The 13,976-nt window shown below is 40.0% G+C and overlaps 1 protein-coding gene across 2 annotated transcripts in view; it reads right to left on the bottom strand.

Annotated features, from left to right (window-relative positions):
• Positions 1-20: 20 nt before the first annotated feature.
• cdkl5 (cyclin dependent kinase like 5) overlaps positions 21-13,976 on the bottom strand; it is a 37,361-nt gene continuing 23,405 nt past the window's right edge. For both annotated transcript variants that reach the window (XM_079598429.1, XM_079598430.1), the window contains 7 exons: positions 11,887-12,988; positions 11,413-11,514; positions 10,589-10,694; positions 10,249-10,372; positions 9,560-9,665; positions 6,022-6,237; positions 21-5,164 (listed from right to left, as the gene is read on the bottom strand). In XM_079598429.1, coding sequence (XP_079454555.1) covers positions 4,787-5,164; positions 6,022-6,237; positions 9,560-9,665; positions 10,249-10,372; positions 10,589-10,694; positions 11,413-11,514; positions 11,887-12,988 — 2,134 coding nt within the window. In that variant the 3' untranslated portion in view covers positions 21-4,786. The remainder of the gene's footprint in view (positions 5,165-6,021; positions 6,238-9,559; positions 9,666-10,248; positions 10,373-10,588; positions 10,695-11,412; positions 11,515-11,886; positions 12,989-13,976) is intronic.

Here is a 13,976-nt window from a genome sequence, read left to right as displayed (position 1 = left end):
ACATGCTAGAACATAGTTGGGTAGACATTGTTTTAATTGTTATTAATTACAGCGGAATATACATTATAAACGCTGTTGGAGTCAGACATGCCTGGACTTAAATCAAACAACGTTAGGGTGCCGTTTCCCACTTGTACCCTAAAGAGAACACACAGACAAATAGTCTTCACAAAAGACATAGACAAAGTGCTGAGTGAGCGGTGAGGATTGTGTTTAATGAGCTAAATGTTGTGCGTTGGTGGTTGAAGAAAAGTAATAAGATAATAACTCTCAGTTTACAGACTCAATCGGTTGAATAGAGGCAGGCCCAGACGAAATCTGCAGACTTTTATCACATTTTCTGTGCTGATTTTAGGATGGAAATATAAATGCATGTTAAACGTAACTGAGAATACAACACACATATAAGTAAAAAGCAACATTTTAGCAGCGAGGAATGTGAAGAACACTGGAGATTCGGCGTGGGTCTGATAGATGTAACAAAAGTGATGGCTGTTGTCTAAATGGAAGTCACATTCTGATTGGTTGGATGTTTTGATGACTACGGTTTGTTATTTATGTCAAGCAGAAAGGGGTAAGTACACAATTTGGGTATGGACCATGTTCTCAATTCAGCAAAGAGGATTCAAACAGACTGCGAAAACTTCAACGTATAATAGGAACAGTCTTAACATTTAAATAAGACAAAAACAGATGCCTTTCTTAGTACATTCTATGACAGACTCAGTAGTCAGTCCACTAAAGTAAAGAGAATGAATTCATGGAACAGACAAAGTGAATGCTCACATGACAGAATAAACTCTTTTGTTCCTGATAGATTGTAAACCTTTGGCCTTACAAAACTTCACAATGGCTTTAGTTGGCACAACAACTGCTTCAGAAAAAAAAAAAAAAAAAAACGTGGCAGTGATTTCAATACTTAAAACATTATGAAATGTCTAAAGTAGAAAAGAGAGACCTGTTTTTCGACAACCATGAAAGATGCAAACTGACCACATTTGCATTTAAAACTTACATTCTTATGCAGACATCAACATTTGTCCAATGGCAAACAGACACGAGAGTTAAATACATTACATTCTGAAAGGACAGAGCTTTTACTCATTGCCAAGCCACAGAAGAAAAAAAAGAAAAAGAAAGAACAGCCATATACGCAAATATGAGATTGATTAATATATTTCATCTATCCTGTGGGATGAACCTGAATGTTTATATCCCTGCATTCAACAGCTGACACTGAAAAGCAAATGGGCATCCTCTCTGGATGATAGATGCTACAAGCCAATATAAGACGAGTGTCTATGGCTAATAAACCATGACAGATGAGTTGTCAGTACCTGCAGGTATACTTTAGTATGGCAGTGAACCAAGAAACACTCAGAAACACCTTCACAATATCCTTCAGCATATATTTAAGGCAGTCAAAACCCTGCTCATTCAGTCCGAAGGTGAATAGAGGTGAAGTGGGACCAATTTATCAATCGGTTTAAAAAAAAAAAAAAATAGGTGAAAAAAACCCCAAATGGCTAACAATGTTCATATTTATTTAAGGTAGAATATTTAATAATAGGTGATTAAAGGGTCAGTTCACCCAAAAATAAACATTCTGGTGTTCACTGTGCACATGAACAACGTCGTTTTCGGATGAACTGTCCCTTTAAGCTTAAATGTCCATTTCAATGTACGATTTTGTAATGTTTTTAAAAGCTTATGCTCACCAAGGCTGCATTTATTTGATCAAAAATACAGTAAAAACAGCAGTATTGTGAAATATTATTACATTTTAAAATAAAATGTAAAGCTCAATTTTCCACAGTGAATTTTTCCACTCCTGTCTTCAGTGTCACATGCTCCTTCAGAAATCATTCTAATATGCTGAAACGTTTCTTATTATTATCAATGTTAAAAACCGTTGTGCTGCTTAACTTTTTTTCTTCTCAGGATCCTTATGAATGGAAAGTTCAAAAGAAACAGTCTTTTCATGTCTTTACTGTTAGTTTGATCAATTCGATGCACCCTTGCTGAATAGAAGTATTAATTTCTTAAAAAAATAATAATAAAAAAACTCAACCCAAACTTTAAACTGGTATTGTATATTCACCCTGGCTATATCACACGACTATCAGGCTCCATTTTGACAGAAATGTTGGTAGACGCAGCCCTTGGGAGATGACTTTTCTATTTTAATGCTTAAAACTATAGCTTTCGTAATATTTTAGTATTCTAGTGTAGGGAAGTGGTATGTTTTGCCCTGATATTCTGTTAGCATGATTCCACGCCAGTCAATTTAAAAGTTGTGACAGTACATCAAAATCAAAATAATGGTGCTTAGCAAACAAAAGAAATTCAGAATCAGTGACATTCTACATGTTTTTTTAGCAAGGTTAACAAGGCCAGTCATAGATTACCATTCGCAGGCGACCTCACCACAGCTGGCCACAACCAAACAGTTTATCTTGGCAGTCCTAACAGCTGGCGGATGGGAGGATTACCTGGCACCGCGGAGACAGACTGTGCCAACGTACTGCAGATTAAAGGATGTCAGAGCGTTTATGGACAAGGTGTTAATCCAGTAGTGATGGAATCACATTCTAATACTCGGGTATGGCGAAATACGATTAAATCGGCAGACCACATTACTCAAAGTGAATCATGTCACTAAAAGTAATCTGAAAACAAGACACGAGAAGTTCCAGGACGAGCATATAGAAGATTCATTTCTTCCTACAAAACAAAAAAATCAACAGTTGCATGGCAGTTTAACCATGAAAGACAACACAGCAGTTTAACAGAACATAACTGAACATAATGACTGAACCTGATTGCTGTTGCTAAAAAATATATCTACGTATAGCACACTGAAATAGTGCAGAGACAACAGAATCAACAAAGATATAAATAAGGACAGATAAAAAATAAAAAAACATGACTATGATGTAAATGCCAATAACTCTAAAAGTCTATCTGAATTAGGATTATTCATGTTGAAGATACACGTTCAAGAACAGTCTATACAGTATGTACCTGTAGACTGTGCTTGAATGTGTATCTTCAACATGAATAATCCTAATCCAGTCATGTGAAAGACAACGCTCACGTACTGTAAGTAGATAAGGTAGAAGATTAGATAGATACAAAGTTCTGTTTTAATCAAACACCATATCGACACAAACACCTGTGAGAAATGTCTGTTTAAAGTGCACCATTGATAAAACAATACTATTTCAAAAACCAAAAAAGAAGAAGAAATGATTTCGTAAACATATTGAAGGAGTTACTGAAATGAAAATGCTCTGTCACTCTCTTTGGGGGGAGGGGGATTTTTGTGAGCAACTTTAAAGCGCCTGTCATGATAATCAACGTAAAAAAAAAAAAAAAAAAAAAGAGTAGCCTACTACTCAGAAGCAACTCTGTGAAGGATGATAAATTCACCTCAAAGTCGTGATATATTGCTCTGTTTGCATTGGTATTCAAATGCCTGGAATCCTTACTACAGCTATTTTGCATATTTTATATCCATCTAATTTCAATCTGTATTTGTAAAATATAATTGAACGAGATGTACGGCGAAAGCCTGAATGGAAACGTGCTGCGTTTCAGCGGCCACTCAAAAATCTCACTGCGTCTCCCCTGCAGTCCCCGCTAACAGATCAATAACTGCATTACGTCTTTGAAACCCTTTTACCAGGTCCCGAGGCAATGCTTTTATCTCTTCAAAAACATGCCGTTAAATGGATTAAAATAAAACCGGCAGTTATTCAGTTTGTTAGAAGAATCATGCGCACATGCAACCGAATCCCCGTGAAGCGACCGCTGAAAGTCACGTCAGGACGGAGATACAGACTTAACTCTCACAACCTTGAGCAAAGCTGCTTGTGAACCATCGCTCGTGCCACAGGCAAAGTCACACTTATTCACCAGCTGGTGGGGTCTAGATCGCAGAGGGAGACACGGTGAGGCCCCGGGGCCCTGAAATTCATTATTCACAGGAAATCCAGCTCTTCAGGGATTTGGCTCTAATGAACTGACTCCAAAAAAACAAGCACTATCTGATGTCAATGTTTAGGTTAATATCCTGTTTTCAATGGCGAGCTCATGAGAAACATTGCAAGACACCGGCTACAGGTAAAGTGAGACAAATAGCCATTGTGGGACGTCGATTTAACGGTCTCGCGTGAAAAGTAACACCGAACCTGTTTAGGAAGCATCAGTAGTTGTACGTTTTCAATAGGGATGATTCAATAACCTGCAGTATGAGACGGTGTGAAATATAGACCTAAATCTGCACTGAGAATTCATATCAGAAAACAGTGCTCGATAAAGAGAGGAAAATAATTCAGAAACAATAAGTACTTTTGTTACAACCATAAAATGCACTCTGTACATTATAACTATTAACACACCAATAATTCATTAAATAATCTCCATGAAATATAGAATTATTACACATTAAATATTTATACATTCTCGTGTATAAACTAAAGCTCTTACAATTCCACAGATTTTTTTTGTGTCCCCGTCCCTAAGTTTCCATATACAAATACATAGATTCATGTCATCGTCAATAAGATATATTCAACAGAAAACTGAACCCAGATGTAATGAACAATAATACAAATTCTATCAAATGTGGATGCTTTAAAAAACAAATCTGAGACATAACTATTGCCACCTTCTGGCCAGAAGTGGCATTGTGTACCACTGTATGAACAATAGCATTCCATAGGTAGCCAGGAAGGAAAAGGAGAAACCAAGTACACTAGAGGCCACTAGGGGGCCTCCTCCTCTAAAGGGCCGTTTCTTTCAGATCATTGAGGTTCGGCATTCTCGGGCGAGCGGCTCTGGTAAAGCCGATACCGTTCTGCCCACCTTTGTTCGCCATTTGGTCCGGGTACGGTGCGCCCTCAGCCCGATTCAGCGCGGAGACGTGCCAGCTGGACTCGATCTGCCCTGGCAAAGGATAGTTGTGGGGTTTGCGGCTCTTGGTATTGGGGGTGACGCTGCCCGGTGGGTGCCCTCTGACCTCGTTCAGGTTCCCTTTGCTAGGGGGGTTAGGAAGGGGCTGGAAGCGCAGTTCTGCCGAGCGATCGGGTGGTGGGGGCTGATTGGACGTGGCAGGAGAGGAGAGGTGTAGGAGCTTCCGCAGGGATTTCAGAGGCTGGTTCTGAAACGGGGAAGCAAGATTAAAAATTCAAGTCTGTGTGTTTGGGTTTGCAATCATTAAATTAATAATGGATACATATATTCAGCAAGACTGTCACAGCAAAAGTGACAGTAAAGATATTTATAATGTTAAAAAAGGTTTGTATTTCAAAAGATTTACTTTTGAACTTCCTGCTCATCAAAACATAATTTTTTCAACATTAATAATAAGAAACGTTTCTTGAGCAGCAAACCAGCATATTCGTATGCTTTCTGAAGTATCATGTGACACTAAAGGCAAAGCTGAATTTTCTGCAGTGATTTCGTTTCACTGCAGTCTTCAGAGGAATAAATTACATTATATTATACTGTGTATATGAAAAAATACATGTTATTTAAAATTGTAATAATATTTCACAATATTACTTTTTTATTACAGTACCGGTACATGTAGTACCAGTCAGAAACAAAACAGCCTTGGTGAACATTAGATACTTCTTTCAAAAACTTAAATGGTAACACTGGAAATTGGTCATTTTTCATTTAGTTAACTACACTAATAAACATGAATGAAAATGAATAATACTTCAACAGCATTTAGTAAATGTTACATAATATTAATTTCAACGCTTAATACATTTCTAAAATCTAAAGTTGTGCCTATTAACCTTAGTTAATGCACTGCAAACTATCATGAACAAACAATAAAACTAACAGATTATTGGTCATTGTTAGTCATGTTAGCTAATACATTAACTCATGTATTTTGTACATTATTGTACAATTACCTTATTGTAAATTGTAACCAAAAAATCTTACTGACCCCAAAGTTTTGATAGGCAGGAGTTTGATAGGCAGCTCATCTGAAGTTTCTCTTACCTGAGGCTGCACGTCTGCCTGCTTTTCAGGCGGCCAAGTGTTGTCCCGGTCACGATCGCGATCCCTCTCGCGGTTTCGATCCCGGTCACGCTCCCTCTCCCTTTCCAGGTCACGTTCCCGGTCGCGATCTCGGTTGCGGTGTCGACTGCTGTGATGAGACGAAGATTTGACTGGTCTCTGTATCACGATCTGCTCCTGCTGGGCCTCACTAGGAACCTGGCACACAGATCAAAACACAACACCAGTGAACGCTGGGATTTATGAACAACTTCCGCATCTCCAAACAAAAGTTCACCCATAATCACGTGCATTAGGTCAGAAGACTGGAAACGTGCCGGAATACAGCCCCGTGAACCAGCTCAAAGCCTCCATTTGTACATGATTGAAATAATTTAAGGATATCGTTCCAATGACAAGCTGTTTCTGGAGAAGATAGATAAAGAGCTGAGTGTTTCGGGACGTGCCCAGTTTCTGACCTTTTGTTCCAAAATGTGCAAGTGTTTTTGTAAGTGTGCGTGTACAGAAGACAGAGTTTGTGTGTTTGAAGACCACTTCTCCTGCTCTCTCCCAGGTTGGGAGAATGGCAGATGAGAAAACGTGCATCCTCTTTGAGCAGGCGCTGCTAAAGACGGTCATGGGGTCTGACATGCATCTAACAGAAGAACACATGCTGATGCTTTTGCGATGCTGGCAGTAACCTAAACAATGAAGTTTGGTGTGTAAAACACAGTACCAGATCTGTTACGTCAACATCTATAAAAATATTTTTATTGAACTAATGTGGTTTGAAATTCATTACCAATGATTCATTATATAAGACAACACGGTATATATAAAGTGTGAGTTTTTCTGTGCCGCCAGCTATTAAGCCCATACATTAAATGCATGTGGTGTGTGCAAAGATGAATTAGGCTTATTTAGGCTTTAAAATATGATATATATATTCATTTACACATTAGCACAATTGTAAAAATAACACACATCTACAAATTATATTTTTGTGAATACAATAAATGTGGCTTTTTCCCTCATCAAATACTAATTAATACTAGATTTCTCTGCAAATTAAATATACGCAATTCATTTGATAAAATAACTATTTGAAAAAAAGTAATGTAATTTGATGCATTTCAAATGTTTCAATGTTTGATTAAAATGTAAAATTGCAGCTTTAGATTTACCCACAATTTTCGAAACTGCATCTTCCTAGCAGTTGCTAGAATGAAAATACACATTAACATAGATCTGGACCTGATGTTTTACTCTAAGAGAAAATAATATATATAAAAATAACTAAATAAAAATGACAAAGACATCCAGTCATATAACCCCAAATCCAGAAAAGTTGGGACATTTTGTTAAATGCTATAAAATCAAGAATCTGTGATCTGTTAATAAAATTTGACTTTGATGGCTGCAACACACTCCAAAAAAGTTGGGACAGATGCAAAATAAAAGTGAAAAGCTTATAGAATATCCAAGTTAAACTAGTTTGAAACAGCCCACAATAAGTAGGTGAATTGATAATAGGTGAGGGTATCGTGATTGCTTGCAAAGAGTGAGATGCTCCTTTTAAACTCAAACATGGGTCATCATGGCTCGCCACTTTGTGCCAGATATGGGACAATTGTCAAACAATTCAAAAATCACATCAATCCAAGATTGCAAAGAATTTACCGGTAGGTCTTTCATCTTCTACCATACATGATATTGTGAAAAGATTCAAGGAATCCAGATAAATCACAGTACATGTAGGGCAAGGCAGGAGACTTCTAATGAATGTGTGTGACCTTTGAGCCCTCAGATGGAAAAACATGAGAAATACAGCCACCTGTGTTTAGGAATACTTTGGAAAACCGTTGTCACTTAACACAGTTTGCCGCTGCATCAAGGAATCCCACTTGAATCTCTGTTACGCAAGGAGAAAGCTATACATCAGTTCTGTGCAGGCCTGAGCTCATCTCAGATCATCCAAAACAGTGGAAATGTGTGCTGTGGTCAGATGAGTCCACATTGGGAAAAAGAGACATTGAGTTCTTAGTTCCAAAGACCATCAGCGACAGGTGGAAAAGCAAAGATCTGTCAAGGTATGAGGATGCATCAATGCAAACGGTATGGGTGATTTGAATATGTGTGAAGATACCACTGAAGTGGAAGCTTATAATGGGATTGTACAGAGACATTATACTGCTATCAAGATGACATCTTTCCTGGGAAGCAAGACAATGCCAGGCCTCATTCTGCACATACTAAAACAGTGTGGTTCAGAAGAGATCTACCTGTCTGAATGCCTGCAGTCCAGATCTGTCTCTTATTGAAAATGTATGGCCCATCATGAAGAGGAGAATCAGGTCTTATATCAGGTGAGATTGGGCAAAAAATTCCACTTGCAAAACTTAAATTAGTATCCTCAATTCCATAACATTTAAAAAGTGTAATTAAAAGGAAAGGTGAAGTGAGAGAGTGGTAAACATGCCTCTGTCCAAACTTTTTTGGAGTGTGTTGCAGCCATCAAAATCTAAATTTGTTTGCATTTAAAAGTTTGGTCAGTGAAACCTTTGAAAATCTTTTCTTTGTACTTTCGTCAGTTAAATAAAGGTTAAAGAGAATTAACAAATCACAGATTCTTGATTTTATTGCAAATGTCCCAACTTTTCTGTATTTGGAGTTGTAGAACACCTATACATTTAGCAAGACATGCAATGGAGATGTGTTTATTTGGTAGAGCGGCGCGGTTTTATGCGAGCAATACCATGGGCTGCGGGACAACAGGGAGCACTTTGACAGAAGAGTTATGCTTTAAGCTATTCTTTGAGTTAAAGAGGGGGAAAAGGCTTTTCTTGATGCTCGGGTTCCTTCCCGCGTTGCCGTCCGTCTGCAATATAAGACGCACAAAACCCCAGTGGCTCATTCTATTAACACCAAACATCTTTTGTTGTTGAATACAGCAGATGAACATACGGTCCTCTGGCTCAATATTTGTGGACAGAGCACAGTAGAGGCTGATTCTGCCACACACATGCTGCTCGGGTCTGTAATGGTCTCCATATGGCTATTATGGGGAAATACTACTGAAGGCACTGAACTGCACTGAGAGTCTCTGTTGGATTCTGTCCGACATTAATTGGACAATGGAACTAGTGGACGGCCTCCTTTTTGGGATGATACGTCACTTCACTTTTCTTTTCGCACTGGTCACCTACATGCTGATTGAGATGACCGATGAACACTAAGAGCCTGTCTATCAATTTTATCCATTAAAAGACACAGTTTTCCTCTATCCTAGACTACTACCTTGTGTATAAAATACATAATTTAAGTTCAATGACTAGCAGACATACATACACAAACACAGCAGCTAAGCAACACGTATACATACACGTGATAATAATAATACACACATAATAATAAAATAAAAAACACACAGAAAAGGTCTCCTGGCTAAAGCATTGCTATCTCCTTACTACATTTGATTACCATTTCTGACAGTTGAAAAAGACAAACGTAATGAGTAAATGAATGAATAGGACATTCTTACTGGCTGTGTCTTCTTCTTTTTCTTCTTCATGGCTCGAAAGAAACCTTGTTTTTCTTTTTGTTTAGGGACCTCTGGAGGGTTCATGACCATGGCCTCTGAATTATTCCTAGAAATTAAATCATTAAAAAGTTAATTATTAAACGGAGAGATCTGGGTCAGATTTCAAAACAAAACAAAACATTTCCTGTCTACATTTTCAAATAAAAATAAATGTCATTGTAATACAGCAATGAAAATCCAGACTTAAAAAAAAAAAAAATTTAATCCGTAAACTTTTTTGTTTTTTTCACCCCCAGCTTTTTTGTTTGTTAATGTATGTTGGTAAAATGGAACAAACGTGTTTTTTAAGTCTTTATTTAAGATTCACCCTGTTATAAAAGAACTGAACAGCCATATTATCTGAGAACTGGATTATGAAAGCAAAATAATAATAATAATAATACATTTCTGCCTATAACCAGGTTTGCTGAATTTAGCGAGAATGCAAATGGCATACTTTATTATATGCCAGACATCTCGAAACCGTTGTGGAAACTACTTATTTTTACCTTGATTTTCTAGTTTTTCATTTGAAGCCAAATATTTCATGCTGTCACTTCCACCTTATCAAAGCATTTCCACTTACAGTGAATGTATATGTACACAGAATGATTTATTTGTCCAGATCGAGGGTGCGCGCGTGTGCTCACCAGGGGTCGAAATTGGTCTGACGTTTAGGGTGGTTTGTCATGGCTGTGCTTTCTGCCGCCACCGCTGGCACTCTGCTCTGCCCAGCGCTTTCATGGAACGAGTTGTCAGGTCGAGGAGAGGGGACTGTGCAAAAGGACAGAACGAGCTTAACTCATTATTACCCCACAAATAAATAAATGCATACATACCCAACCATTCAAAAAGTTTGGGGTCAGTAAGATTTAGTAAGAAGAAAAAAGAAAAGAAGTATGACAGATTCCACAAAAGTACTACTAAAGCGCACAGATTAAAACAACAACTTTAGCATCATGTTTGTCACAGAGTTAATTTGTAGGTTACCTCTGTAAAAGCTTCCCACTCTACGAGGCATCGAGTCACTGTAGATGATTCTGTTCTCCTTGGACGAGGTTCCATCCTCCATATGAGTGTCATGGTACATCCCAGCCTGAGTTACAAGAGGATGGTCACACTACAGGACAGTACGGGACTGTAGTTTCTACAACTTTCTGTGCATACAGTTTAACTGTAACTGAATATTTGCTTGGGGAAAAAGGAATCATTAAGGAAGAGAAGAAACAGGTTAAATGGATAGTTCACCCAAAAATGAAATTTCTGTCATCATTTACTCACCTTCATATCATTCTAAACCCATGTGACTTTCTTTCTCCGATGGAACACAGAAGCAAAGACTTTTGACTTTGGAATTTCAGTTTATTCCACTATTGTAAGGCATAGAAAATGTGCCGTAAATATGGCACTTTTTTATTTAGTGTCCTTTCTGAAGCTTGAAAGCTTCAGTCCCTACAATGTAATTGCATGGAAAGAGTATAGTCCTGAAAATTTAATTCACAGAAAAAAGAAAGTCAAATTTAGAACAACATGATGGTGCGTAATTAATGACAAAAAATATTTTTTTTGTGTGAACGGTCCCTTTAGTCAAGAACCTAGATATTTAATTCTGAAGACATAAGCTAGCAGTTAATGTAGTGACATGAACATTTACAAAACATCCATATAAATGGTCTGAAAGCTAAATGTGATTTGCTTTTATGATCAACGCATTAAAAAAACAAAAAACAAAGATAAGCCGAGGTATGATAAACAATAGCAACTTGTGAGTGTGTGAATGGACGCGTTCTGAGGGTCCTGTTGAGACCTCGGACCTCGTTTTTTGGGCGTTGTGAATGGAAGGTAGCTGTGTTGTCCCTCGTAGAATCTTTAATCGGGGGGCGAGAATGAGGCTTCTCTTTGGGAGACTGGTCATTCTGCAGACATAAACACACAGCAAAATAAGCAGACACTGGGAGACACTGGGAATGTGCATGTAATAATCAGATAGAATGAAACAAAATGCATGAATGCAGGATGCAGCAGATACGCATCTTAAATAAGATCACATCAACACACACGCAAACACATCCACACACGCAAACACATCACAATCGAATCTCCTGAAATTATTCCGGCGAACAAGGTAGAGAAAATTTGTGAAAAAGTAATATTCAGACAGAGATGGACACAGATAAGAGAGTATCCTCAAATGCTGATCACAGGAACCCACAGTGATTAGAATTTTAGCGAGATCAACGCCTATTACACCACAGGACACGGAGATAAAACGAGAGCAGGTCACTGACCCTGCTCAGATCTTGCGTGAGTTCTTCTCGGGAGGAACTGGTGTTGTGGCGTGGGAGTGTGCGATGCTGGAGCTGCGGCGAGAGGAGCTGTAGGCTGCTGGCACGAGTTGGCACTCCCTGCCCAACCACCAAATTCGTCTCCTGGCCGTGCGGCCGGTGTCGCTCTCTCCGCACGTACATGGAGTGGCGATGAGGTCGTTGCTGCGAGGAGAACGGGCTGGTGTAACCGAGACCGTAGGGATAGGATTCATGTGGGGAGGGCAGATTGTGAGCATGGCCCCCAGCTCCTGCGGCCCTGCTTGGGTCCAGAGTGTCAGAAGCCTTCGGTTCATCCGGTGTCTTTTTCCGTCCTGAAGAACGCCGCGAGTCTAGAGTGCCCCCTTCTAGACGCATGTTCCCTCTGCCGCTGGGGCTGTGGCCCTGCCGCTCCGTCCCAGCGTGCCTTTCACCTCTGGGGCTGCCGGGAGCCGCGTTAAGATCTAGACAGCTGGACGGGAAGTAGCGGGAGCCTGAGCCCGATCCCACCATGGGATCGTCCAGGTGGAGTCGTGTCTCTGCAAGATTGCTCACGGACTTGGCGTCATTCAGCGCCCCATGACTCTTGGACAGGCTGAGGAAGGACGAGGAGCTTTTGGAGGAGGACGTGGAAGGCATGGACCCGTGCGAAGATTCCATGTAGTTATGGCGACTGTGCTTGTCCCCAGACTGCAGCGTGCTGGTCTTCCCTTCCAGGAAGGATGAGTGGCGGCCTGTTTTGGAGGACTTGAGGTACTTGCCCGTAGAGGTGTCCGCTCCCACAGTGGAACCTCCAACTTTAGGCCCCAGGTTGAAATCAAACTCTGTCTTTCCCTTCGAGTCTTTGGGGCTGAGGAGGTGCGGAAGGTTGTTGTTGGCCAGATCTTTGCTGCTAGAGGCTGAGCGGCTCAGGGTCTGGACCTGGTAGCTCTTGGGATGTAGCGTGGGACTCAGGGTGGATGAGGTTGGCATGTTGCTGCCGTTCAGGAAGCTTTCGTTGCTCCGGTGGAGGTCCTCATGGCGCGGTAGAGATGAGCAGTCCTTGCTGTTAGCTCGCCGGTGACCTGAACTCTTACTGCCGTGGCTCCTATAGGGATAAACATGAAATGTTTATATTCTGGACATTCTTTCAGCCAAAATCAAGATATGCATCCTGGGGTTATTTTTTTAAAATGGTAATGAGTTCAGTACCATTGGGTGGTAGGTATTTCTGTTTATAGGGGCTTTTGCCCCGGATAGTTCTAGGAACTAGCCACCAGGATGGTTCCCCGAGAACAAATGGTTCCCCTAGGAATGTTTTCCTGGTTGAATTCGCACCGCCGGTAGGAACTCTGAAATGATGTAAGCCAAGCTTGTAGTTGTGAATTTTATTTTGACAGCGCGGCGGACCTTTATTTTGGCGGCGCTGAGAACGCCAGAGTCTGCGTTCTCTGTGTTTATTAGCTTACGATCTGTCTAACAGTCCTGTCTAATACGTTATTAGACAGAACTGTTATACATAGAAAGTAGATAGTAATGAAAAGTTATTAGCGTATGCTAATTGATGTCCAGTGCTGCTAGCTGAGCAGAAACACATAATCATGTTTCTCTTGGTCCCTTCAAAGTTGCGTTGGATTTTCTCCTCTGTGTAAAGGTTAAGAGGCCCATCTATCACTGTTTTCCATGTTCGTAGAGTTCGTTTCTGGAGAATACATAGATATAAAGGCTGTAATCGGTGTGTTTACACAGCCTCTTTAGAAATGGCGGGTGCTGGTGTTTCGCGTGCGTTCGGTCAATCAGCGAACATTAACATCATGGATAGTTCCTATTGTGCTGGTTTAGACCCTACTTTGAAGTAGGAGCTAAATTTAGTACCTCCAAAAGGAGTTCCTAGAACTAAAATCGTTCCGAGTTCCTTCGTGTGAACACGCCAAAATCGGGGGACTTCCGCCAATAGTTCTAGGAACTATGAAAAGGTTCCTCTGGTGCGAAAGCCCCTTATCTCGTCCCTACTTACTTTCTTACTTGGGAAGCAATCCTCATTTTGACAATTGCATTTTCTGCCACTAGTTGCACAGAAATCACACATTTCGCCT

This window comes from Phoxinus phoxinus (assembly GCF_949152265.1).
Source record: "Phoxinus phoxinus genome assembly, chromosome: 22".
NCBI lineage: Eukaryota > Metazoa > Chordata > Actinopteri > Cypriniformes > Leuciscidae > Phoxinus > Phoxinus phoxinus.
The sequence above is the reverse complement of the archived record's forward strand: the minus strand, read 5'-3'. Positions and strand labels throughout refer to the sequence as shown.